At 41.2% G+C, this 25,558-nt stretch overlaps 1 protein-coding gene across 1 annotated transcript; it reads left to right on the top strand.

The window, feature by feature from the left end:
* Window positions 1-2,495: 2,495 nt before the first annotated feature.
* Window positions 2,496-23,880, top strand: map3k2 (mitogen-activated protein kinase kinase kinase 2). Its single transcript, XM_085398490.1, has 17 exons — window positions 2,496-2,833; window positions 5,908-5,980; window positions 6,293-6,411; window positions 6,494-6,534; window positions 6,632-6,731; window positions 8,940-9,053; window positions 9,661-9,757; window positions 10,050-10,180; window positions 10,975-11,054; window positions 11,145-11,209; window positions 12,655-12,747; window positions 12,844-13,083; window positions 13,165-13,313; window positions 15,309-15,440; window positions 15,655-15,784; window positions 15,878-16,055; window positions 19,211-23,880. Exons 2-17 carry the CDS (start codon window positions 5,926-5,928, stop codon window positions 19,428-19,430), a joined length of 1,944 nt encoding a protein of 647 aa, XP_085254616.1. The 5' UTR covers window positions 2,496-2,833; window positions 5,908-5,925; the 3' UTR covers window positions 19,431-23,880.
* Window positions 23,881-25,558: the final 1,678 nt, after the last annotated feature.

Below are 25,558 nucleotides of genomic sequence, written 5' to 3'. Positions count from 1 at the left end.
GAAGGCTGACCAAGATAAAAACAGCAAAGGTCCACATATTGGACAGCTGTATTATAACATATCACACGAAGAACTATATAAATGTATGTAACTTCATAAATGTGAATTTCCCCATAACAGGTTATTTTTACAACAAGTGGCTCCGTGGTGTAGTGGTTAAAAAATTTGAGAGGGTGGAAACACAAACTCAGTCTCCAGTCAGTGTACTCAGGATATGTGCTGGTCCCAAGCCTGGAAAAATGGGAGGGTTGTGTCAGTAAAGACATCTGGTGTGAACTCTGTGCCATGGCAACAACTTTTGCACATCTATCGGCTGTGGCACACGCTTGGGCACAGCCAAAAGTGTTGTTTCAAAAATCTTTTGATTATTCTAAATCTACAAATTGTTACAACACTGAGTGAAACCCCCAATATCAGACAGCCCCCTATGAGCAAGCACTCGGTGACAGTGAGGAAGAAGAACTCCCTTTTAATAGGAAATGAACTTCCAACACACGCAGAATGAGGGAGGGTCGGCCATCTGCCCCGACTGGTCACCAAGGCAGACCATTTTACGATATAATATATGCATAATCTAATGTTTGACCATTAGGGTGTGATATAAATCTTTGCTGGATAGTAAATGCAAGTTTATGGGCACAGTAAACAATTAAACCCAATATTTATTTAAAAAGTATGGAAAAATATTTATAAAACATTTAAATGGAACATTCCTTTATTGGTAGTGTATTTTATGGACCCCTTTCCAGTGTACTGTTATAGCACAGAAAACCTTTTTTTTTTTAAACTGGCTAATAACATGGTGAATACGCAGCACAGCATACAGATGTTTTATGTTTTTTAAAGAACAATGTTTATATTTTTATTGAATGAATGCTTGCAGTCTCTGTATTTGACTTTGGGTGTAACAATCCAAAGACCAAAACCATAAACCACAATCTAGATAACACTGGGTCTAAATGCAATAATAAACTTAGACAACATGAACAAAACTGACACTAAAATATAATTTAGAAACTGTTAGATGGAGAAATGTATTGTAAAGGGTCTTTTCCATATCATACTAGTTGTAGGCACATTGCAGAAAACATAGGGCTGTTTTTGTTTTTTACATTTTGGTAATGTCAGGATGTGACACACACACACACACACACACACACACACACACACACACACACACACACACACACACACACACACACACACAATGACTCGCTGTGTGTTATTTCAGGATCATTTTAAAGCTGTTAAATATATAATAATGTCGACCCAACAGTAACCACTGATTCATTTCATTCTAAATTGTGACATAGTGACTTTATTTTTAAATTAACAAATTAATTTTGTCTGGCTAATAAGAATATAAACTAGATAAACATTGGCTTATTTGGAGCTTGAGTTTTTAAAATCAGTTTTGTCTCACCTGAGTGATATCAGAATTTCCATTTGTGCTTGGTCTAAACTGTCCCCATATATGTCACATTATTTTTAAGCGCCCAGACAAGTTGATTAAAGAGTTTGGCCTTTAATTAAAATTAAAAATACACATTTTTAATTAAAAATACAGATCAATATAATACATATTGATCAGTCCAATAGTGACATCAAGTTATTGGCCTTTTAAATGCTGGTGATGTGGATATATAACAAAATACTTTTATAATACATTAAACATTTTGTTAAATTGTATTTCAAAAAATTAAACAACATGGGGCTATATAGGAAAGAAACAAAAAATAATACAAATCATATTATGCATTCGCAAAACTAACTTAAACAGAATTAAAATATTAAGGAAATCACTTTAAATTGACTCTTTTTCAGTTTAGTCCAGTTTCATCAACACGTCAGCCTCAGGTGTTAATTGTAATAATAGCAGTAAATACCACCATTACCTTACAAAGTGTATATAGATATATACCAGCTGTAAATAACTCAATTCATTCAAGTTCAATTCTAATGTGCAAAATTTTTATGTCGAGTCTCATTATTTACTTCCCTCAAAACTACATATGTTGATATATTTTTTATGCATTTGTAGGCATGACTGTGTGTATGTATATACATATATATGCATATTTTAATTTTATGCACCCCCTGAGAGAGTGTAGCTATAATTTTGTGCTTGCATAATTAATAATAATTAATTTAATCAAAAGACACTCTTAAATCTCTAAATATGTAGAACAATTATATTAAATTATAATAAAAATCTATAAAACTATTAAAAAAACTACAATAAAGTGATTAAACACCAATCAAATGTATTTATTCTTTGACAGGAAACTCATAAGTTTCTCTGATGTGACAGGTCGTGTTTTTATTGGACTCTTCCGACAAGGTTGGGGTCAACACCTTTCAAGTTTCCGTAAATGAAATATAATATCCTGGCACTGGTTATCAAAATAAAACACATAATAGTTACTTGAATGTATCTTCTTTTATTTTCTGTGTCTACTTCCGGTTAAATTATTTTTAATACGTGATAGCTTGATGGCGTCGTGGGGTCAGCAGCGAGCGGAGCTACCGTTAACCAGGGTGTAAAGTACAGCTAAAAGAGCGCCTCTGATGAAGTTAGCCTTTTAACCACTGCACAGACAAGGAGCTACTTAGTTGGATGAGCCGCCGTTTTGTCGTCTTGTGGTCGAAAAGCTTCAGCTGGTCCCTTTGACAGCCGTCAGGCCTCGTCGTCGTCGTGGTCCGGCAGCACTCGAGTGAAGTTGGGAGCGGACTGCCAAACTTCTGCTTCCTCCAGCGGCTCTCCGCGGGGCCCGGGGCTCCTGTCACCGGCCCTGTGGATGAGGAAGTGACTACACATCTAATTAGCGCCCAGGTACGGTACTAAAGAAGTATTTGATCCATTTGAAGGGTTTATTTATTCCTTTAAGGGCTGTTTGTTTTTCTTATAGTCATGCAGCGCAGGTGAACGCTGTTTAGCTGTGCGGCTGGCTGTTAGCATTAGCTCAGCTTGACAACTTCCCTGGCCTGACAGCTAGTTGCACACGTCTAGCTTAGCTTCACATATCGGCTCTCTGTTTAGATAACAAATAGTATTTTGGGCGTAAGTGTCAATAGTGTCTTATAATTATTCATAAAAACGGCTGTAATTGCTAAAAATGTGCTAGCAACAGTTGCTATGTTGCTACTCGGCTAACGCTAGCAGGAGAATCTAAAGCGAGCTAATTATCTACCAAAGGAGGCCATAATTTTGCTGTTGATATCAACTTTGTTGTGAGCACTGAGCAAGAGTCGGTACAGAAGATGATGTTCATGAGGAGGATGATGTATGTAAGGATAAAAGAGAGAAGAATAAACGCTAAGCTAAGGCTAGCACCAATGCTGCAGCTCTCTCATCAATCAGTGATGATCACAGACTATCATCAACAATTTCCAATCAACTCCTCGTCAGCAGAGGCCATCTTGACTTAAATTTCCACTCTTTTGCAACAACAATAACATGAAGGCTAATTATGTTTGTACAGATTACATTCTGGAGGTTATGTTCAATAGTATTAATTGATAGCTGAGCAATAAACTACTTTGATTCCACACAAAAGCTTGTGCTGCAACCTTTAAAGCCCCTTTATTGGACACTCATAGCTACAGTCATTGCATATTTCACTATACATGACAATGCAATAGTATAATATACAGCTTAGTGACAAATTAAAAAGCTGAATGCTTGACCTCCTATAGTGTGGGCATCCGGAGCCCAGTTAAACATAATCAGTGATCAGTAGAAAGGTATGGTCTGGAAACTGACTCATCTGAATAGACCCACATTAACAAACATTGTCACATTAAAATGGCAATAAAATATCCATCAGTGGGGGTAGTTTAAGAGCCCTTTTCTTCACATTTAAAGTAGGGTCAGCATTTACTCCACTACACTTGTATTAAAGATTTTGTTGCAGCTGTTTTCTGTTTTTTATGTTATCAAATCACAAATATACTATTTATCTTTGCTAGGGAACGCAGCAATTTAAGGGCTCCCATTCCAGAAGTGAGTTCCTTGTTCATTCTCTCCATTGATGTTTCAAAAAATCCTTATATAAAGAGTTTTAATCCTCAGACCAAACCAACCAGCTACGAGGTGAATCATGGCTATTAAAAAGATTTGATTTGGATAAAAAAAAAAAAGAAGAAGAAGGCAAAGGTACGAGGCTGTGTACAGGAACTGCTCATCCCCATAATGCACTGCAAATCCTAGATTTCACAGTGAATGACTTCCAGCCTCCTTCAATGTAATCCTTTGCATTGTTGTAGTGTTGCCTCGCTGCAATCATTGCTCTCTTGTTTTGTGCTGATGTTCCTACATTTACAGAATTTCAACAGTAACAGCGACCTCCACCGATTGGAGGCATTGCTGTTTCGGTTCAGGATTGTGGGTAGAGTAGTTCTTGTAAGCAGTGTCATAAGTAAAACGGGTTTTTGTTAAACCAGGGTTATATGTAAATAGTATTTAGTAAGCCTGCTTAAGGTGTTTACATTATGGCTGATATTCAGAATACTTGTGGGAGTTTTACTTCAGCAACCTCACAGTTGAGCTCGATATTCTTATGGTTTAAGTCTGTAGTGTGCAGAGTAATCAGCACAAAAAGAATAATTGTTTTTAATTGCATTGGCAGTGTGTTTGGGATTATTGTCATGCTGAAAAAAATAAGGCGTTGGTAATTAGATGTCTTCCAGATGGTATTGCATGGTGGATTACATGGTACTTTTCTGAGTTCATTATTCATTGATTTTAATCTCCGACACCACCGGCTGAAATACAAAAACAAATGATTTGTGACAGGCTCCTATTAACAAATCGGTTCTTTACTCAAGGCCACTTTTAAAAATGACAGTGTGGCTTCTTGGAAGCAAAATGTAAAGAAACAAGGGGTGACTCAAGACTTTTGCACAGCACTGTATAGTGATACCAAGTACCGGGTTTGGGTTTCAGTGTTAATTTAATCGTATGTGCTCCTCACTGGAAGGAAGATACTGTGAATCTTCTTTTTTTTTTTTTTTTTTTTTTTTTTTTTTTTTTTGGATGATGATCAAAACATCATGCTTGACTCAAACATTATTTTACTTATTTTAAGAAACGTGATGAATACATCCAAGAATATAAACTTATTGTCCAGCACAAGTAAAATGAATCTAATGTGTCTGAATTCCTCACCTAGTTTATTGGCACTATTCTCCTTTCAGCTCTCTGTGAGTGCTCCTGACTCACACATGCACGTCGTGTGGGGTGTGAAGTGAAGAAATATTGATGACGCCACATTATGTTACCATAAAAATGCAATAAATGCTTCCTAACAAGTTTTACACCTTACACATACCGAGAGTGAGAAGCTGACGGGGAAGCTCACAGTTAAGTCAAAAATGTCTGCAAACGTACAGAGAAAAGCTGCTGGTGTAGCAGTGCTCAGGCCCAAACCCCTGACCCTCATTGCTGCTGGTGTCCTCCAGGCTATGTTGGAGCAACTGCTGCTAATACGTAACATAGTAGACATAGAACAGCATAGATAACTTATATCTGATCCAAATGCTGGATTGGTGCTTCGGGAAATACAACAATAGAACTATCATGTAGACATAACACTCTTAAAATATGTATAAAGCCTCCAGATGCTCGTTTTGACATAAAAAAAATAAATAAAGACGAGTTACTACAAATTTGCATTATTACAACAGCAGAATGGCCAGAACAAAAATGAATAGATGCAGCACAATGTTATAACAATAATACTGCACAAAAACAATAGAAGAAAAATGTACAGTATACATCACAAATTAAATGTAAATGTGTATATATGAGACAATTTCAGTTTAACAGATTGTTTTTATTCGCACATTATGTTTAATGATCCCTTTTAATTGCATGTAAGGATTTATGATGATGTTTTTGTGTTTCAGGAGAAAGGAATCCCTTTGATGGGAGAATCCTCTTTCCTGGCCTCCTGGGTCAATCGCCGTGCCATTAAGATGGGTACGTACATGCTGTGAGATGGTGTTACTGCTTGGCAGCGAGTCAGCTTCATCTTTTGACAGACCTATAATTTGAGGAATTTTTTTTCCTCCCCGAACAATGGCTCTTTGACATCTTTGCCTGACAATAAGTCCCTTGTGTTGTGCGGCTAAGTGGAAGCGGCTTATCTGAAGAGATAAATGCAGCAAGGCAACTTCATTTTTTGTGTTCATATGTTCATACCGCAAGACAGGTTGTTAGAGGAGTCTTTAGCAAGTTGAGTTTTTCAATGATAAAACCTGTTGAATAAGCAGAAGTCATGCTGTCTCACAGATGAGCAGGAGGCGCTGAACTCCATCATGCAGGACTTGGCCGAACTGCACCGCTCCAGCCGTCCTGCCGCGTTCCTGTCAGACCTGTGCAAACCCAAAGCCTCGTCGCCCAAGAACCAGGTAACCCAAGTGAAAGCACGAAGGCTCAGTCTGGCTCATCTTTGCTCTGGCTGTCTTTAACTCTGTGCTCTGTCTCCAACAGAACGATGTGAGAGTGAAGTTTGAGTTCAAAGGGGAGAAGAGGTGAGGTTTCCACTGCTGTGTTTCTCCCTCCGGTGCTGTCAGTGCAGACCAGCAGCAGTGCCCGTCTCTGACCTCTCACCTGTCTTCTTCTTTGCAGGATTCTGCAGTTCCCTCGACCTATCAAGCTGGAGGATCTGAGGTCCAAAGCTAAAGTGGCTTTTGGTCAGACGATGGGCCTCCACTACACAAACAACGAGGTACGAAACTTGAAATGTAATTTTCCTCTGCTTCCTGTAGTAAATGGACTGGTTCTTATATAGCACCTTTCTACTCTACCTGAGTAGAAAGCACTTTACAACATGCCTCAGTCATCCATTCACACACACACTCATACAGGGACTTTTTTCTATGCTGAAGTAGGGCTGCTCGATTATGGCAAAAATGCTAATCACGATTATTTTCACTGAAATTGAGATCTTGATTATTTGACGATATTTATTTAACAATAACAATGTATTGAATAATGACTTTAAAAATTGTCAAAAAATAATATAAAATAGTGTGCAAATACTGATAACAGTGCAAATGTTTGCAATATAAAAAATAAATGAAAAATGTAAACATCTATGTTTAGTGAACGTTGCAGTGTTGCTCTGTGGTGCAGCTACGACACTGTAGCAAAGTTTACGCACTATGTCTACTTGATCCACGTCTGACTCCGCGAACCCATAATGTTTCCACACCACTGAAGTTTTTTTTACCTCACTTTTCAACCAACGGCAGTCACTCTCCTCTCCAAATAACTTCTGCTTAGCTTTCCGAGCTTCCCTCGGGTCCTCTTAATCAATGGTCCCCAACCCCCAGGCCTCGGACCGGTACCGGTCCGTGAGTCGTTTGGTACCGGGCCGCGAGAGTTGAAGATATTGTCGGGCATAAACCGGTCCGTGGCGCAAAAAAGGTTGGAGACCGCTGCTCTCAATTGTTGTGACATGCGTTCGAAATGCAGCGAGGTGCGCTCGATTTGCCACACGGAGCAGCGCGAGAGTAAAGCACGAGGGAGGGGCTAATAATGGGCTCAGTCATTTTTAATGATCGCTGAAAGCCCAGATCGTAATCGTGATTAAAATTCGATTAATTGAGCAGCCCTATGCTGAAGTGCTTCCTATCTAACATTCACACACAGTCATGGATGCATGGGTGGGGGGGCTGAGGTGTTCTGAGCCAAGAGACAAAATCTCTGCAGCGTCTCCTGTTTCGATGTAAAGCACGTCACATCAGATTCGGTCAGTTTCACAAACCACACAGACTAGATCCCTTTCATGTGGAGAATCTAGCTGTGCTATGATCCCCCTCCTGTCATCCTAAACCTGTCCTTTCAACTGCCCTCGGTGCCCCTCTGATGTTGTTCTTCCCTCTGTGCAGTTTTTAAGAACACCCAGTGTGTTTCAGCGGCAGTGTGTCTCACTCTTTGCAGACTGACACAACTTTTTTCTGCTGTTTTCTTTGGTCATTTTGACGCAAAAATCCACCTCTGGGTCTGGTGGTGGATCTGCATCATTGTGATTCATCAGCTAGATGTTTAGTTGCTGCCTCGCTAGTCTGCAACAGAAGTACTAGTAGGTTAAATGAATATTTTAGTAATGTACACCACCAGCTACCTGTTGGCTCTAAGATGACTGTTGGCAGGGGCGAGTGGGATCGTGGTCTGCGGCCTGTTTCAAGAAAGCAGACCACAGTTGTGCTACCAGTGCCATCCTGCCAGCCTTTGATGTAGAAAATGAACGATTGTACGAAAGCTGCATTAGGAAAAAAAAAACCAGAAGTGAAGGTGTGAGCGTGTGACCACATCCTGCACAGGCGTGTGGATGTTAACCTGCTGCAGCTGCTCCACAAGGTTGGACACACTCTGCAAACTAACATGACACTGTGTACGCAGTGTTAGCTGCAGAGCTGTGCATGACAGCAACCTGTAACTCTGTTTTATCTACCGTAGAACAGGCCCACCAGGGCTTAGCTCTACAGGTTTGCATGCTTTAGCTTTTTCTTCCTATACATAATAGATAAATGATGAACCACAATTGAATTGAAAATCATGAAGTGTTTGAAATGGTGCAGTCACAGTTTTACGTGTCTCAGGAACTTATACAGAAAGGCACAAAGTGAAACATCACTTTCTAATAGCACCAGTGGAGCTGTGTTCCTGAGAAAATGATGTCACTTCCTGTTGCATCTAGTGGAATCCATGAAACCCCGTGAATGTACAGCATGACAGACACTGGAGTGTAGGAAGTGCTGTGAACAGCTGATTGGATCAATGAAGCACCTGTGTGTGGATTATGTTTTTGTTGTTGTGTGCACTTCCACAAATGATCAAAAAGAATCACCCAATTTTTAAAAGGTTATTCAAGTCACTGTATTTCAAATTTTTTTTCTCTTTTTTTTTTCTCCCCCCCCCCCCCTTGCAGTTGGTGATTCCATTGACCACTCAGGACGACCTGGACAAAGCTGTAGAGCTGCTGGATCGCAGTGTTCACATGAAGAGTCTGAAGATTCTCCTTGTGCTGCAGGTCTCCTCTGAGGTGGGCCATACTGCAATGACTTTAATGGTAGTTTCTGATACTTGTGCACAGTATGTACGTTGTGTGGCGGCCGACACACCTGCTGCTTTTTCTGTGCTGTAACCCCTCGACAGTTTTTACCTCTCAGCTGTAAAAGGCTGATTGGGGTGTTTTTTATACCAGCGTTGGTATTTTTAATCATCAAATCAAATCACTTTTATTGTCACATCACATGTGCAGGTACATTGGTACAGCACATGTGAGTGAAATTCTTGTGTGCGAGCTTCACAAGCAACAGAGTTGTACAAAATACAATAATGTAAACAAGCAAAATACAAGAATGGCTACATCTGAAACTAATAAATATATGTACAATATATAATAGTATATGCATTTCTGGATGTGTATACTAAATATTTGTGTGTGTGTGTGTGTGTGTGTACACATATTTTACAAATTAAATAGAGTAAACAATAAATAAAATATATAAAATAAAATATACAGAGTGAGACATGTGCAATCTTTATGTTATAGCAGTGTTAACATAGAAGGGTTAGCTGGAAAACAAAGGAGATGTTAAACTTGTCCAGAGTTTCTTTTTAATGTTTAGTTTGTTTTGTGTCTGCAGAACTCGTCATCCAACATGGACCTTCTGCCGTCCCACGAGGAACTGGACAACACGGGGTTCCGGGTCACAGACAAGAAGAGCATGCTGGCGTTGATAGGTAAATGTTTGCTAAACAGTGATGCAGACTCAAAGCTTGCAGGGACGGGCACTAGTGCCCACCACAGCCTGGTAGTGGGTAAGGGTCAGGAGCGTGTGTGTGTGTGTGTGTGTGTGTGTGTGTGTGTGTGGAAATTTTAAATTGACTGTCTCAGTGGTTCCAGTGTTAAGAAAAATACATGAATGCATGAAACTCGGACTCTTTTGTGCGAAAATAAGCATCACATGGTTTAGCTGTGACTGTGGCGCACACAGGACAATTTTCTCACTCTCTATAACCGCCGTCCTGTCAGGTTCCCACTCAACGGACCGCAGCTCTCCTCCTCCAGGATACATTCCCGACGCTCTGCAGCAGGTGGCGAGGAACGGCTCCTTCACCAGCATCAACAGCGAGGGGGAGTTCATCCCTGAGAGCATGGACCAGGTGCTGATGCTCAGGAGAGTCCACTTTAGTGTTTGCTACTTGAAAAGGAGCTGCTCTGATGTAACAAAGCGGAGCGCAAATCTAGTATTTAAGTGTAAACTCTAGGACATTTTAAATGTAAAATTAATTTTCACCAGCTTCTTTATCATAAAGCCGATATTTAAAGAGTTCTTTTTAAAGTTGCCATGCTGGACTTTACAGTAGCCATTAAAGCAAAACCTTCTGGCCTTTTAGTATTTTATTAAAGTTGATCTTTTCTTCCTCTTCTCCCTGCTGTGACTACTGAGTTCTGTGGTGTACCTGCCACTGTGGAGGACGGGTTAAGTCCCTGATATACTCCCAAACGGACCTGGGCGCACACAGCAGGGAAGATGGTGGATGCGTATCTGGGTTCTTTTCATAGCACATTGAGTGTCTGGGTACATAGACGTGTTTTGCACACTTGTAGGTGAGGTCGTACAGACGTGAATAGTGGAGGTCAGCAGGCTCCTTCGCAGGCATGGGCAGTTTGTGTTACGTCACAAACAGCCTTCGTTAAAGTGTCACGTGATTCAGTGTAAGTGGCATAACTTGTGACTACTGCAGGTCTGGAGAGATGAGGGAAGGATTTATTTTTCTGTTTTGGAGGTTGTAAAAAGCTTAAATGTAATGTATTTATTATTGAGTTTTCTGAAGTTGCTCTTAGCATCATTTTATGTCAAATTAAATTCACCTGTTGGCTAATGAGATACAATTTGATTGGTTTTGAGAGGATGTGAGTTTGTCTCTCTCTCATTTCTCTTGTTTTACTTCAGATGTTGGATCCATTGTCCATGAGCAGTCCGGAGAACTCGGCTTCTGGAAGTTGTCCCTCCCTAGACAGCCCACTGGACAGGTGTGCGTCACAGAATAAAACAGGAAACCACAAAAAACTGCCGTGGAAGAAATCCCTCTGATTTGTTGCTGTTGTCTTTGTGTTGTGCAGTGATTACCCAAAGTCCAGGATGCCCAGGGCTCAGAGCTACCCAGACAACCACCAGGACTTTCCAGGTGAGAGCACATCTTAGTTCACGGTAGAGCAGGGCAATATGACCAAAAATATTTATCACGATATACATTTGAAAATTTGCGATAACGATATAACTGACGATATAATTGACACTAGACAAAATACTTTACAACTCCACAACTTTATAAAACCCCATCAATGTATTTTCACTTAAACAAGCAGCTAGCTGTTTTTTATGTGCATTAAAGTTATATAACAAATGTAACAGTACAATTGCAAATTCCTTGCTGACAGTTTAACCAAAAGGCATTTCCAGTGGAAATTGGCCGACATATCTTCAGCATAACCATGTATAATATCCACAAAACTTAAAAAGAGCTTATACACACAACGCGGTAATATTATGTTGAAGCACAGTAGGTATCACTCCGTGAGGCGCCTGCCTACGATAGCCGTAATGCTCCGACAATCCATCGTGCGGTTTTGTAGCTTAGCAAAGTTGTACTGAAACATTTGACAGATTTTCGAGCGCCGTGTACGCCATAAAATCGTTTCGAGGTCAGTAAACACAACCAGAGTTCATATATATAAGGCACACGGGATTATAAGGGGCACTGTCGATTTTCAGAAAAATCAAAGGATTGATTTTAAGTGTGCCGTATTTTCCAAACAACACGGTAATAACGATGGCCCGCTAGCATGCGCTACCTAAAATAGTGCTTTGTTGTGTATCTGACGGACGAAAGCTAAACCAGTTCCACACCACTGAAGTTGCAGCATTTTTACAAACCAATTCTGGTTCATCAGTTTCATTTAACGATCCACTTTCGCACTTCTCATTCTGCGTCGCCGCCATGTGCGTATGTAAACAAAGGCACTGCGCATGTGCGTTTTACCCATATTCTATCACGATATTTCATTTTCCTATTGTTGCCCAAAATTACACCGGTATTACCGTGAACGGTATGATATAGCCCAGCCCTAGTTCACGGGTGTTAGACTGTTTAAGGGTTTAAAAAATAAAAACAACAACAATCTGATCTACCAGGCAGTGAAGAGTTTAACAGGCTAAAACTTAAACCAGACTAAGAGCCAAACCTTTAACCCTCTATAGTTGATGTACTAGCATGTCCAAATCACACGACTGATTTTAAGATGATGTAACTGCAAGACGCAGCCTTGCTGAATCTCTGTTTCTACTTGTGTTGAAAGTTAAGACTTTAAACTATATATCAGGTATTAAATCGTATTGCTGGACCAAGTAGAACTAGACTTATGATCACTAACCTACACCATGCTTTGCTTGTCACGTTGAGGGCAGGAAGAAATGGTAAAAATGGGATTTTTCAAGGAAAGCGAGCACTCACGATTTACAGATTACAGTTAAAAGGCCCAAAACATTCTCATGTCGAGGTTGCCATCTTTGAAAGCTGTTTTGAGGCCATGGCCTGTAAATTTCATCTTTTGTATCCTCCTTCCTCTGCAGAGTACGATATTCCGGTGTTTGAGAAGTCAGGGAAAGGAGGGACGTATCCTCGCCGGTACGGCATTCCTTTTGGCCTTCAGGATTACAGTGATGGTGGGTAATTCATTTATTTATTCCTACTGATGCTGAAAGCAAATTGACTTTAAACAGGGATTTAAAAATGATCGCTCTCCTTCATCCTCTGAACAGGGAGGAAGACTTTCCCTCGGGCTCGGCGGACGCAAGTTCACGGTTTCCGCTCTCCAATCAGCTTCAGCTCAACCGAGCAGTCGCCCAGCACCAGCAGTGGCAGCAGCGTCTTCACGCCTGACCTGGAGGAGGTCCCCGGCCCCGCCAGGAGGCCGCGGAGGGGGAGTGACATCGAGCCAAACCCCAATCCAGCCGTGGCTCCGACGCTCTCCGTCATGGACGTCAGTCCACCCAGCCGCTGTGAGTCCTCGCAACACGACACGTCCTCCAGATGTTTGTTTTTCTGCGTTTTTAGCAAACCTGATGTGTCTTTGTGCACAGCCCCGCGAGCGCCAACCAACTGGCGGCTGGGGAAGCTTCTAGGTCAGGGAGCTTTCGGGCGGGTCTTCCTGTGTTATGATGCCGATACTGGACGGGAACTGGCAGTTAAACAAGTTCAGTTTGATCCAGAGAGTCCCGAGACGAGCAAGGTACGTACACAGCAGCATAGAATATATTAAATATAGTGGTAGGAAAATGGAAAGACAAGGCAAAAAGGAAAAAAAAAAAGACCTTAAATAATTCCCTGAATCATTGCTTTGGGTGGAAGTGTAGATCTAGATGCTATGTCATTGTTTTATGAAGCTTATCAGGGCTCTAGAGTGCGACCAATTTGGTCGCAAATGCGACCAAATTTGTCAGTGGTGCGACTTTAAAAAAAAAAAAAAAAAAAAAAAAAAAATTTGGTCGAACTGTTCGGGTAACAAAAAAAAAAAAAGAGTCTAACTGTCTTTTTCTTTTTTCACTTAAATGACCTCGGACAAGAAAGCCTATTTTTTTCTGTTCAATACTGAAGAAATTTAAACTTTATATGCAGAACATTGTAGAATATTTTTAAGGTTATCTGCTATAAAAAGCCAGACCAGGAAAATCTCCTTCATGTTTTTCTGTGTTTTATTCTCAGTTACTTTCACACAAAGGCATCTGCTGTGATGTTCACAATTCTGATGAAGTCTCATGTGTATCAGTACTGATAAATGATTAGAATTATAATATTTCTGACTGTCTGAGGCTAAATTGAATCGAATCAGGACTTTGAGAACCAGAATCGAATGGATTATGGAAATCAGTGATGATACCCAGCCCTAGTGAGCAGCCTAGGCCTGTGAGAAGTGGATGTAGCTGTGGGTAATAAGAAAAGATGAAAAGTTAAGGCCTGATCAGTCTGAAATCCATAGCCAGTGCTCTGACACGGTGCCATCAATCTTTGAATGCTGAAAAAGCACAGTGTATCCAGGAAACACATTATATGCTGCAATAAATGCACTGCCCAAGTGACCCCTCTCCCCGCTGCCTTTCAGCAGCAAACAGGTCGTCAGAGGAGGCCGAGATGATGATTAAGTTTAACATTTTCTACAATATTGACAAAGCACTTTAAGCACAAGTTTGTTAGTTAATAATTTAGAAATGAATATTGTCTGTATGGACTTACCCCCCCCCCCCCCCCCCCCCCCGAAAAAAAGAAGAAGAAAGTGCTGTGGTTGAAAAATTTGAGTGCGCCTAACTTTTGTGCCGGACTGGGAGGCCCGGGTTCAAATCCCGCTTATGGCAACATTTCTTTCAGTCAACAGTTAAACTTTTTTAACTCTTTTCAACACAAATTTAAGCTTTTTCACCCCTTTTCAGCACAAATACCAGCTTTTTCAGAAAAAACTCTTTTCAGCAGAAATTCTGCTGATTGAACTCTTTTCAGCAGAAATTCTGCTGATTCATCTCTTTTCAGCAGAAATTCTGCTGATTCATCTCTTTTCTGCAGAAATTCTGCTGATTCACCTCTTTTCTGCAGAAATTCTGCTGATTCACCTCTTTTCTGCAGAAATTCTGCTGATTCACCTCTTTTCTGCAGAAATTCTGCTGATTCACCTCTTTTCTGCAAAGTTTTCAGCCTTTTCACCTCTTATCAGCACAATTCTCAGCTGTTTCTGGTCATTTCAGCAAAATTGTCCGTCTCTCCACCTCTTTTATTTTGTGAGAATTACTTTGGCGCAGTGAGATGAGTAGCTGCCTTGAGACCAGAAGGGCCAGGTTCGATCCTGCTCAGGGCAATGTTTTTTTGTTTTTGTTTTTTTCTCTCTCACCTTTTTCAGCTTTTTTCAGCATACATCTTCAGCGTTAAGGCATCCACACAGCATTTTCGCAGGAAATGCAAATTTTTCTAGTTTTATTTTTAAAATGCCTTGTTGATTTATAAAAAAGCCAGGGAGGGGGAAAAAAGGAAAATCATACAATGTTAATTTGAAAAACAGGGCTGTAAATAAGGATACAACTCAGTAAATTCAAACTAGAGACACTTCGCTCCCACTTGAGAAAGATCTTTCCAGTCCTCTCGTGTATCTGCTGTTAGAGCCTCTAATTTGTTGTATGTAGAGGTGAAATCGGTTTAAATATGTTCTGCTTGAATATGTGCCCTTCTGTTTCTGCTGCAGGAGGTGAGCGCACTGGAATGTGAAATCCAGCTCCTGAAGAACTTGTGCCATGAGCGGATCGTCCAATATTATGGCTGTCTGCGAGACACGATGGAGCGAACGCTCTCCATCTTTATGGAGTACATGCCTGGAGTGAGTGCACACAAACTGTTCACTGTTTCCAGTTATGTGTGTGTGAAGCTAAAAATCTCATGCTCTATTCGAGTGGAAATCCATCAACACTTGCAAACAAAGTTCCTTTTGTTCGAGTGGAAATGACAGCTGTTTCTCTTAAGAGACGCTAAATTTTAATGTGAGGAACAGCAGGGATATTTCTGATGATTCCTTCCTTTCTGGTGACCCTCAGGGATCCATTAAAGACCAGCTGAAGTCGTACGGGGCGCTCACGGAAAATGTGACGCGCCGCTACACCAGGCAGATCCTGGAGGGGGTTTCTTATCTGCATAGCAACATGATCGTCCACAGGGACATCAAAGGTGAGCTGATGTTTTCGCTCCTGCTGGGGAAATACTTGGGACCAAACGTCGTCTTTGAAAAGTAGAGCATGAAACTGTGCAATCGTCTTTCAGGTGCAAACATCCTCAGAGACTCGGTGGGTAACGTGAAGCTGGGAGACTTCGGGGCCAGCAGGCGGCTGCAGACCATCTGTCTGTCAGGAACAGGCATGAAGTCGGTGACCGGTACCCCGTACTGGATGAGCCCAGAGGTGATCAGCGGAGAGGGTTACGGCAGGAAGGCAGACATCTGGTAAGACCAACCTCAAAAGTCTTTACTACATTATTCAGAGGATGCAGCATGAAAGTGATGTAAAAAGTAATTTAAGTGGTACCAATGTAGATGAATTTTTACAAACTGACTTTAGAAAGTGATGCAGCAGTGAACTTCCACATCCCAACAGCTTCCTTCATCAACACAAACATCCATTAGTGTTGCTTCCAGTTTAGGGGTTTTAGTCCCAAAAACCAGGACACCAACCAAAGATGTTTTGGCCAAATATAAAACGCACTTTTATTTATTAACCCTCTGGGGTCGTCGGACGCACCGGCGCGTCAAAATCACAACACAGCTACAAGATGCAGCGACTCAGAGTCTCAGTTTCAACTTGGGTCGAAAGTGAGGACTTCAAACTACATACCAGTTTTTGAATTGTGTCGATGGGCCACGTAAAACCAGAGTTATGATTAGAAAATACACGCGATGTATTTTTCTGACTAAAACCGTGGTGTCTAGAGCGGGAAGAACGGGAAGAACGGTAAAAACGGCGCTTTCTATGGACAGCGCTAGCAAACACTCTCCGCTTGCGAGTGAAAAAAGAAAAAAGAAAAACACCCCTTTCCTATTGGTGTTAAAGTTTACCATGTCAGCCAATCAAAAAATGATGTGGCACTTGGTTGTTTAGGGAGAGGGGGACGTTTTAGGAGCAACACTGGCGAGAGAAAGCAGGTAAGCGAAAGAAAGAGAGAGCGAGTTTTCATATGTGAGACATTAGAGACGTTTAGCGTGTTTGGAGGCTGTAGTTAGTGTGTACTGTAGTCATTGTTTTGTTTTGTGTGTCAGTTATACTGCTGAATTTCACAGTTGCTCCAAAAAAGCCACCAAATTCAGATTCCAGTGTAAACGCTGTTCCCACATGGAAAACAGGACTGATGCACCTCCTGCTGTCAGACCTGCAGGGTTTAGGCCTGTGGTGTTCTCCTCTGTCTTATACTGGACACAAACTATTTTTTTTGGACTGGCACAAATAATTTGTGTACCTTCTTATTTGATGCAGCACACCTGATTGTTCTGTAAATAGATTTAAATGGTTATATAAAAAATGCCTGAGGCCTTGGCTGCATTTTTAGGTAAACAGTACCATATAACTTTGTTGTTTGCAAAACTTGTGCATAATTTTTAGAAATGTACAATTTCTATTTGCATTTCATTGTTTGTGGGTTTTACAGTAAAAAATGGAACGTTTTTCTACTCGGATTTTGAATTTTTTTTTTTTTTTTTGGTCTGGATTTAGATCAACTGTGCTAATATAGTATACCAAAATGAAAAAATAACTCAAATTTCAGATATTTGAGGTTGTGCTGAAAATAATGATACCAAACAAGGCAAGATAAACAGTTTTTTTTAAAAAGGTGAAATATAGAGGTAAAATCAAAAGTAGTCAAAAACGGCCAATTATACCCTGGACTCCAGAGGGTTAAAGGGTCAGAAATATCAGGAAAAGTCAGGTAACACTAACTCTTTTCCTTTAAGTCTTTAGACCAATCCTGCTTATGTGTGCATTTAACCTCAAAAGCCTCATTTAACTAAGGAAAATCTGTGATTTTTTTTTTTTTTTTTTTTTTTTTTTTTTTTTCTTCTTCTTCTTCTTTCTATTGAGTTGCTTCTGGTATGCATTCTTGATTGAGGTATTGTCGTTACCCGCCAAGTACGTGGGCGGCCGGTTGGGCGGGCAATGTGGACACCCAAGGTTGTAAAAATGTAACCTTGTGAGGTTATTTAATATAAAGGAATATTCTGCTCATATATGTACATCAGTGTTTAATTACGTCTTCAGAGAAATTAAAAGGTTTTCATGAACTTAAAAATAAACCTTTAAAAGTTCATGGGAATGATACTGGTTTGTGAGACCGGCCACATGCACCGTGCACCAAAGGTGGAGGAGAAGAGAACTCGTTGGTCGCCGTCACCAAAGAAAGGAAAATGTGAAGGAAAGGGATAATGAGAGATGACATCTTAATAAAATGTCCTCCGCTTCATCTTAAGCCTCATCTCCTGATCTGCAGTCGGGGCTCAGATCAGGAGACACTTTAATATTGTCAGCAGATTAGACATGTGACCCTCCTATCTCGGGACAACTGGCCACAAGCCAGCTAAACAGCAACAGCTGTTAGTTATGCTGAGTAATGCTGGACTCAAACATTCTGATTACATGCTCACTTTGTACAAGAGTTTGTTTGCTAAAGACTCAGTCCAGCAATGTTAGATGCACTTCAAGTATGACCTGAAAGTATCACTAACACCAGCTAACAGAGGCTAATAGTAGCTAACACTGTCAAAAATAGCAGCACTTCCTAACAGAAAAGTTGGGGATGTCCTCAACAAATCACCTCAGTTTTTTTTTTTTTTTTTCTTCATGTTACAAAATAACACTGAACATCCACAGGTCTAACAGATATGACTGGCAAAAAAGAAAAGACATTGAGGGTCTTTTGGTAGTTTTTATGGTGGTAACACACAATGAGTCTGAAGTGGGTCTTTCCATTGAGTTTAAATGATAAAACATGAACAATGGTGGTGTCTTTTATTTTGTTTTTTAAGACTGAAATCAACCATCAATCAGTCCAATGGGTAAATTTAAATAAAATAACAGAACGCATTGTGAAGAGAAAAAGTTGTCACGAATATCTCTCTATACCATTAGTTTAGATGCTCCTAAAGGAGTAGGATGAAGTTCACACATGCTTACCCCTCTTAATACGATTTAATAATTTAGGGAGTTCAGTGTTGGTTATCTAGAGCTCCTTCTATTCTGTGTGAAATGTTCTGTTTGTTAGAGAATCTGCAAACAAGACCATGTTGGTCACGTATGTAACCAGCGCAAACCTCTGAAGACGCTTCATTGTAGCCACTAACAGGAAGCTTTGGCCACACGTGGCTTCAAAGATTAAAGACGATGTTGTTGGATGGCTTTTTATAAAATCATGACTTTAACTGTCGAATGAAACGGGTAGGAAAGTAAAGACTGGGTTGCCTTTTGATGTTATTGTGCCACAGAAAGGTGGAAGCTGTAGCTGAGAGCATTTCCTGTGCTGTGAGGCCATGTTGGATCTAGTGAAAACCAAATAAAGCTAATAAATTGACCTTCCTTTCTTTTATGGGCTTAATGTTTGTTTTGTCGTCTTCAGGAGTGTCGGCTGCACCGTTGTGGAGATGCTGACTCAGCGACCTCCGTGGGCAGAGTTCGAGGCCATGGCGGCCATCTTTAAGATCGCCACGCAGCCCACTAACCCCGTCCTGCCCGCCCACGTGTCGGACCACTGCCGGGAGTTCCTCAAACGGATCTTCGTGGAGACCAAGCAGCGGCCGTCTGCAGAAGAGCTGCTCAGGCACATCTTTGTACATTAACCCCTCCCGCCCCCTCCTCGAATCTTGAACCCCTGCCTGCCTGCCGAACTGCCAAATACGGCCTTATCTGATCCCGCCCCCTCCACCTTTACGCTGAGACCACGTTGGACCAGTAAAGACTGGCTGGGAGAAGGTGGGGGCGCTCCTCCTGTCTCTGTTTGTATGAGACTGCCATAAAGGACACAAATTCTTATTTTATTTTTCTCCGCAAGTTGCACCTTAACGTCTCCAACGCGGAGGAGGTTGAGCACTTCCTCCTCTCTAAAAAAAACTGTTTTGTTTTTTTTAAATGTTTGTACGGTTTCTCGCTCTGAGCGTTTTGAAGCGGGATGGCGTCGGTGTTGTTGCCCTAACAGGAGCTGATGCCTGACTCTGGAGTAAACCCTGCCCTGCCTCCTTCTCATCCTCCTCCAATGTCTCGCTGACCCGACCCCAGAATGTAGTCTCCTGCCAAAACCCAGAGTGACGGGCGCGCTGCTATAGACAAACCTGAATCCCAGATCCAGAGAACACTCCCCCGAGAATTTTCCACCCACCTGCCCTCATCCCTCGCCGAAGTCCGCTCCGTTTTCTGAACAAAGTGCAGATGAAACGTTCTGATTCGTCGTCCCCGTCTCTGTGCCTTTTTATGTTTGAGAATGAGTCTCAGCTTTTTGTTCTCAGTTTTTTTTTTTTTTTTTGTTTGTTTGTTTTGATTTTTGCCTCCTGGATAAACTGCCTTCACACCAGCTGATCCCAGTTCAGCCGTTTCTGCCTTTCTGCGACGGGGACTCGCTGTGCTGATCATTTCGGTTTGTTCGTTCGCCTGCTGTACCAGCACCGCCGGCTGGAAACCAAATACCCTCTGTTTAGAAAAGTCGTCATGCTGGTGTAGAAGTGAAGCGCCACATCGGTACCTGTGCTCTCTTTCCTCCTCTGATTCTCTGATCTGATTGGATGTCTCTTAGCATGGCAGATTCATGAATTTACTGCTGGTAAACATTGGCTTTTAGAAACTCGGTCTGTTCAGCCACAGAAAGCAATAGGGAGCACTCTCATGACCAGACTTGAAAGGTGCAGCGTGCAGAATTGTTGATTTAAAACATTTAAAAAGTCAACTAAAACACACTCGTATCCTCTTCAGACCACCATAGCTAATTCTGGAAGGTGATTTGGATGTCTAGTTTAAGGAGAGCAAGTCGATAAATGAAACTGAAGCTGTTGGTAAGCGAAAGGTGGCCGGACAGGGTTTGTTTTGCTGACAGAGCTTACACCATCCCATGGACAGGTCAGGTCCTCGCAGGGAGCCGCGGTCGTGTAGCTTCACCAGCAGTTCATCTTTTCTGGTTAACACGTCCGTGTCAGAGAGAGGGAAAGAACTAGTTTAATGATGACTCAACCATGTTTGTGCTGTGCTGCAGTGCTTTGTCTTAAAGCCCCCCAAAAATGCAGCTGGCTTTTCCAGCTTGTTTTAAGCTTCCAACTATCTCATGGCAAGGGTTTCAAACCGTGCAGTATATTCAGGACTAACCTCGTGTTGTGGATGGATCGTAGAAGTTTTTACATTTCTGGTCTCTTCTTCCTCAGCATGAACTTCCATGGAGAGCAGTTTAACTCTCATCTAACATCTAAATTTGCACCTTTTAAATGTTCAGATGAAGCCAGCCTGAGTATTTGGATGAGACAGAAGCTGCTAATTTGGTGCTTTCATGTGTTCACAGTGAGTCTCTGCCATCAGATCGGAGAAGCAGTGGGGGGAAACTTGAAGATCTTGCTCTGTTGTCCGTTTCATTTCAAACTAAACGTTTTTAGCTGCTCATCATTTAACTGAAGGGTACACGCCGCCTCTCCTGGAGCTCCGCTGCTGGAGTTGGTACGTTCATCACCGTTTTCAGACAGACTCGCAGAGCTTCATTCTCGTGTTTATTGCTTGGTACTGCAGTCACTGTCACCACCGAATCAAATGCATCAAAGCGGACTCGTCACTTTATACACAAACGCTCATCTGATTTGGAAGCATTTACTATGCACACGCCAGATAGCAGGTGACACCTCAGCTTGTGCTGATCACTACTTCTTCTTCTTCTTCTTCTACTTCTACTTCTACTTCTTCTACTTCTTCTTCTACTTCTACTAATTCACTTTTTGGTTAGTAATGGTGAGGTTTCTGAGCAGCTCTGCCAGCAGCCAATCAAATGGTTATTTAGGGCTCAAATTATGCCTTAAATTTTGGCTGTTTGCAGCAGGTGGATTATCAAACAGCCCATGTAGAAAGCTTCTAAATGTTTAAACAATAACGTGAATCAGAGTCCTGGTGGGAGTTACTGTTGTGCTGCTAAGATTGAAATGTTTCTAGGTTCAAAGAGACGATATGCAAAACTTATATTATCATCAGAGCCGGTTTCTGCAGAGCAAGGGAGGAAGTGTTTCTGGTGCAATCAGCAACATTTGACCAGCAGAGGAAAGTAATGGTGACTCTCTAAAATTAAACTCCTGCTCAGATCCCCACCTTTGGCTCTCCTACACACATCTACAGCACCTCTCCTCATCGTCTTTGCTGCTGAATGAGCCATTACCAGGACAAGCTTTTTGTGGTGGATAGATTATTGGGTCTGTGATGGTAAATAAACTTAGATTTTAGCTTAGAGAGTCACACTTGTGTGTTTCTGGCACTTGTTAATGAATTAAATGATCCAAACATTGTTTGTAGCACTTGGAGGCCTTTGAAGCTTCGTTGTCCAAATATTTGATTGTGAAGTTCATATTTTCTGTTATATATGCAAATCCAAAAACTGTTAAATGGTTTTCCACTTGTTTTGATTACACCCAATATTAATAGCTGTTCATAAATTGGGACGTTAAATAGTCTCTGTGACGTGGTATCGTGTAGCACGATTACGGGTGGCAACATGTTAGCAAGCTGCGTTCGTGACTTGTTGTTGCAGAATGCTAATTAGAATGAACTGTAAACTTCTCAGACGAGCTGTAGCTCAGATTGTTTTATTTATTAAATAACCACATTAAAAATGCTCCAACAGCACAAACAGCAGTTGAGATGTTTAGCTTACAGCTGCCTGTGTGTGGCCACTCGCATTTCTTTAAATCTGATTGGTGAAGTTAACTAATATCACATTGTTTACTTGGCCTTCTCATTTATGCAGTATGATGGCTCTTTTAAACACCGTAGCTAAAGAAAAGCTCTAAATAATTACAAATAATTCTTGCTGAAGCTTCAAAGACTCAGATCAGCTTCTTAGGCCCGACCCTGAACCCCTGCAGAAGATTGATTTTTATCAGAGTAGTTTAAAAAAAAAAAAATACAAATAATTATGCACTTCTAATGTCTCGTTTGGGTATTACTACAGAGTCTGATTTTTCTGACTGCACCTTTGTAAAAAAAGACAGGGAACAGTTTCTTTGACCTCTGTTGCCCCGACTTCCTCTGAAGACACTTTTACGCCTTTCTTGCTCTGTGGAAACTCAGTTTTACACTCACATTATGCATCTTCTCAGTGGTACGTTCCTTTGGCTCTTCAGGTGGCTCACGGCAAGCCGTCTGGTACTGATGGAGATCGCCAACACTGGTCGTCATAGATACGCACTACCATTATGCACTATTGGTTCTTCACTGATGCCCTCCCACTCCCCCTTAACGGTTCCTTGCGCTCGTGCAGCTCGGCTCAGCGACTTTTTCTTTGCACATTTTTAAAGACTGTTTTTCTTTCTTTTCATTTTTTTTTAAATCACTTTGTGTATGAGTGCGAGAGATTTATGATGGTGGTTCAGTTAACCTTGACATGAATGTAACGTCTCATTCTTGGCCTCGTTCACCACAGTGGATTAACTCTTCGGTACCAGTATTTGTCACCTGTGGAGCGCCAAGATACACCTGTAGTTCTCGTTTAAAGCCACTGCTGCCACTCCTGAATGAATGAGTGAATGAATAAACGTGTGAGTGTGTGTGTTAATGTGCATTTACTGCAGATGTTGCTCATTGGACACTGCACCTGAAATGCCTTGAGCATTCTGACTGTAGGGGGTGAGAGCGTTTAAAAAAAAAAAAAAAAAAAAAAGAAAATCATGTACAAATGTATAAAAATGAAATTGTACTACTTTTTTTTTTTTGTTCTTTTTTTTTTTTTTTTTTTTTTTTTAAAAGAAACTTGTATCCCACATGTTTGGTCTGTGTATTGTAAAAGAAGCCATGTTTATAATTCTAATTGGTTTGTGACCAATATGCCTGTTTGTATCAGATCTGTATATCAGTGGTACGCATAATTTTTTAATATATTTTTTATTTTTCCTTTTTTTTTTTTCTTCTAAATGGGAGATTGTATGCATAGTTGGGTCCTGAGAGACGCAGCGGTGCCGTTGAATGGTTGCTGTTTTTTGGCAAAATTTCTGGAGTATTGCAACAGCTCGGTGTTCATAATTACAACAATTATGACGATGACACCAATAAAAGATATTTATTTCACATCGGGGCTTTGCTGGAGTTTTTTGTTAGTTGGCACTGCGCAAAACTCTCGAGTCATCCTTAATTCCTTTATATGTTAGGAAAACGTAAAATAGGAAAAGTTACTTACTGAAATGTGGCAACATACATGTAAATACAGCATCGAAAGTACAATTCTAGCGAGCTTGAAAGTCAACATTTGGTGTGACCGCTTTTATTCTTCAGCAAGTCTGAACTCTCATAGGCAGCTTTCTTGTCATTTCTTCAAGTCGTCTTCAGGAATAGTTCTCCAGGCTTCTTGAAGGACATTCAAAGCTCTTCTTTGGATGTTTCTGCCTTTTGTTCTGTTCTTTGTCAACATGATCCCACACTGCTTCAGTAATGTAGAGGTCCGGGCTGTTGGGAGGCCAATCCATGACTGATAGTGCTCCACTGTGTTTTTTCTATCCAGGTATGATTTTATTGCTTTGGCAGTGTGTTTGGATTTGTTTCTTCCAATTAAGGACACACTGCACATAATAATAATAATAATAATGGATACTTTATTGATCCCCATGGGGAAATTACTTGTTTTTCTCTGCATTTGACCCATTCACTCAGTGAAGCAGTGGGCAGCCCACTAAGCAGGCGCCCGGGGAGCAGTATGTAGGGACGGTACCTTGCTCAGGGGTACCTCAGGGTAGCCGTTAAGTGGATTCGAACCGCCGACCTTCCGATCATGGGGCGACCACTTTACCTACTGAGCTATCCCTGCCCGTCATGAGTTTTCAAGTAGTATTGTTTTAGAATCACTTTAATGGTGTAAGACTGATTAAAAAATAGATAATATTTATCATGTTGGTTTATGTCTGTGAAGGTTCTCAGTCCTCCAGGTCATTGTAGTCTAAGGAGCTTGGGGGGGGGAAAAAAGCGTCTGGATTTCTTTAAGTTGCTTGAAGACGTTTCACCTCTCATCTGAGACGCTTCTTCAGTTCTAAGGTCAAATGGCAGAGAGTCCCAGATTTAAACCCAGTGGGAGTTCCCCCCCCAAAGAGGGACAATGGACCACCTAATAATCCCCGACCTAATCACATGAGCCAAGGTGTGAAAACAGATGTAGGTCACAATCAGCCAAGGTTTCGGGGGAGCTTATTGTGAAACCTGGCCCCACCTTATGTGATTTCCTGAGATCAGATGGCCCAGGATGTGAGTGGGCGTTAAGGCGTCTGGGAAGGGATCTCAAAACTGGATTATAGATGGCAGACAGTTGGTGTCGTAAACCCCCGCCTCTGTTCAAAGATGGTCACTCACAGTGGACATAGATGGCTTCTTTCACTCCTCTTTCAAACCATCTGTCTTCTCTGTCCAAAATGTGAACATTGGCATCCTCAAAAGAGTGACCTTTGTCCTTTTAATGCAGATGGACCGTTGAGTCTTGTCCCATCGAGGTGGCTCTTCTGTGTTGTGCCATGTGTTTATGAAGTGGCTGTTTGGTCTCTCCAATGTAGAGGTCTGAGCATTCCTCGCTACACTGTACAGTATATACTACGTTGCTAAATTTGTGTTTAGGAGTTTTTGTCTTTGGGATACTCCACTCCACCATTTGACCTTAGAATTGAAGAAGCTTCTCGGATGAGAGGTGAAACGTCTTGAAGTAACTTAAAGAAGTCCAGACGCTTTTCTTTCCAAGCTCTTTAGACCAGTATGTTGGTTT

Source organism: Rhamphochromis longiceps, linkage group LG23, assembly GCF_057381845.1.
Source record: "Rhamphochromis longiceps isolate RC_006_pf linkage group LG23, R_longiceps_female_GT1.1, whole genome shotgun sequence".
Taxonomy (NCBI): Eukaryota; Metazoa; Chordata; class Actinopteri; order Cichliformes; family Cichlidae; genus Rhamphochromis; species Rhamphochromis longiceps.
This window is presented reverse-complemented; position numbering and strand designations above follow the sequence as displayed.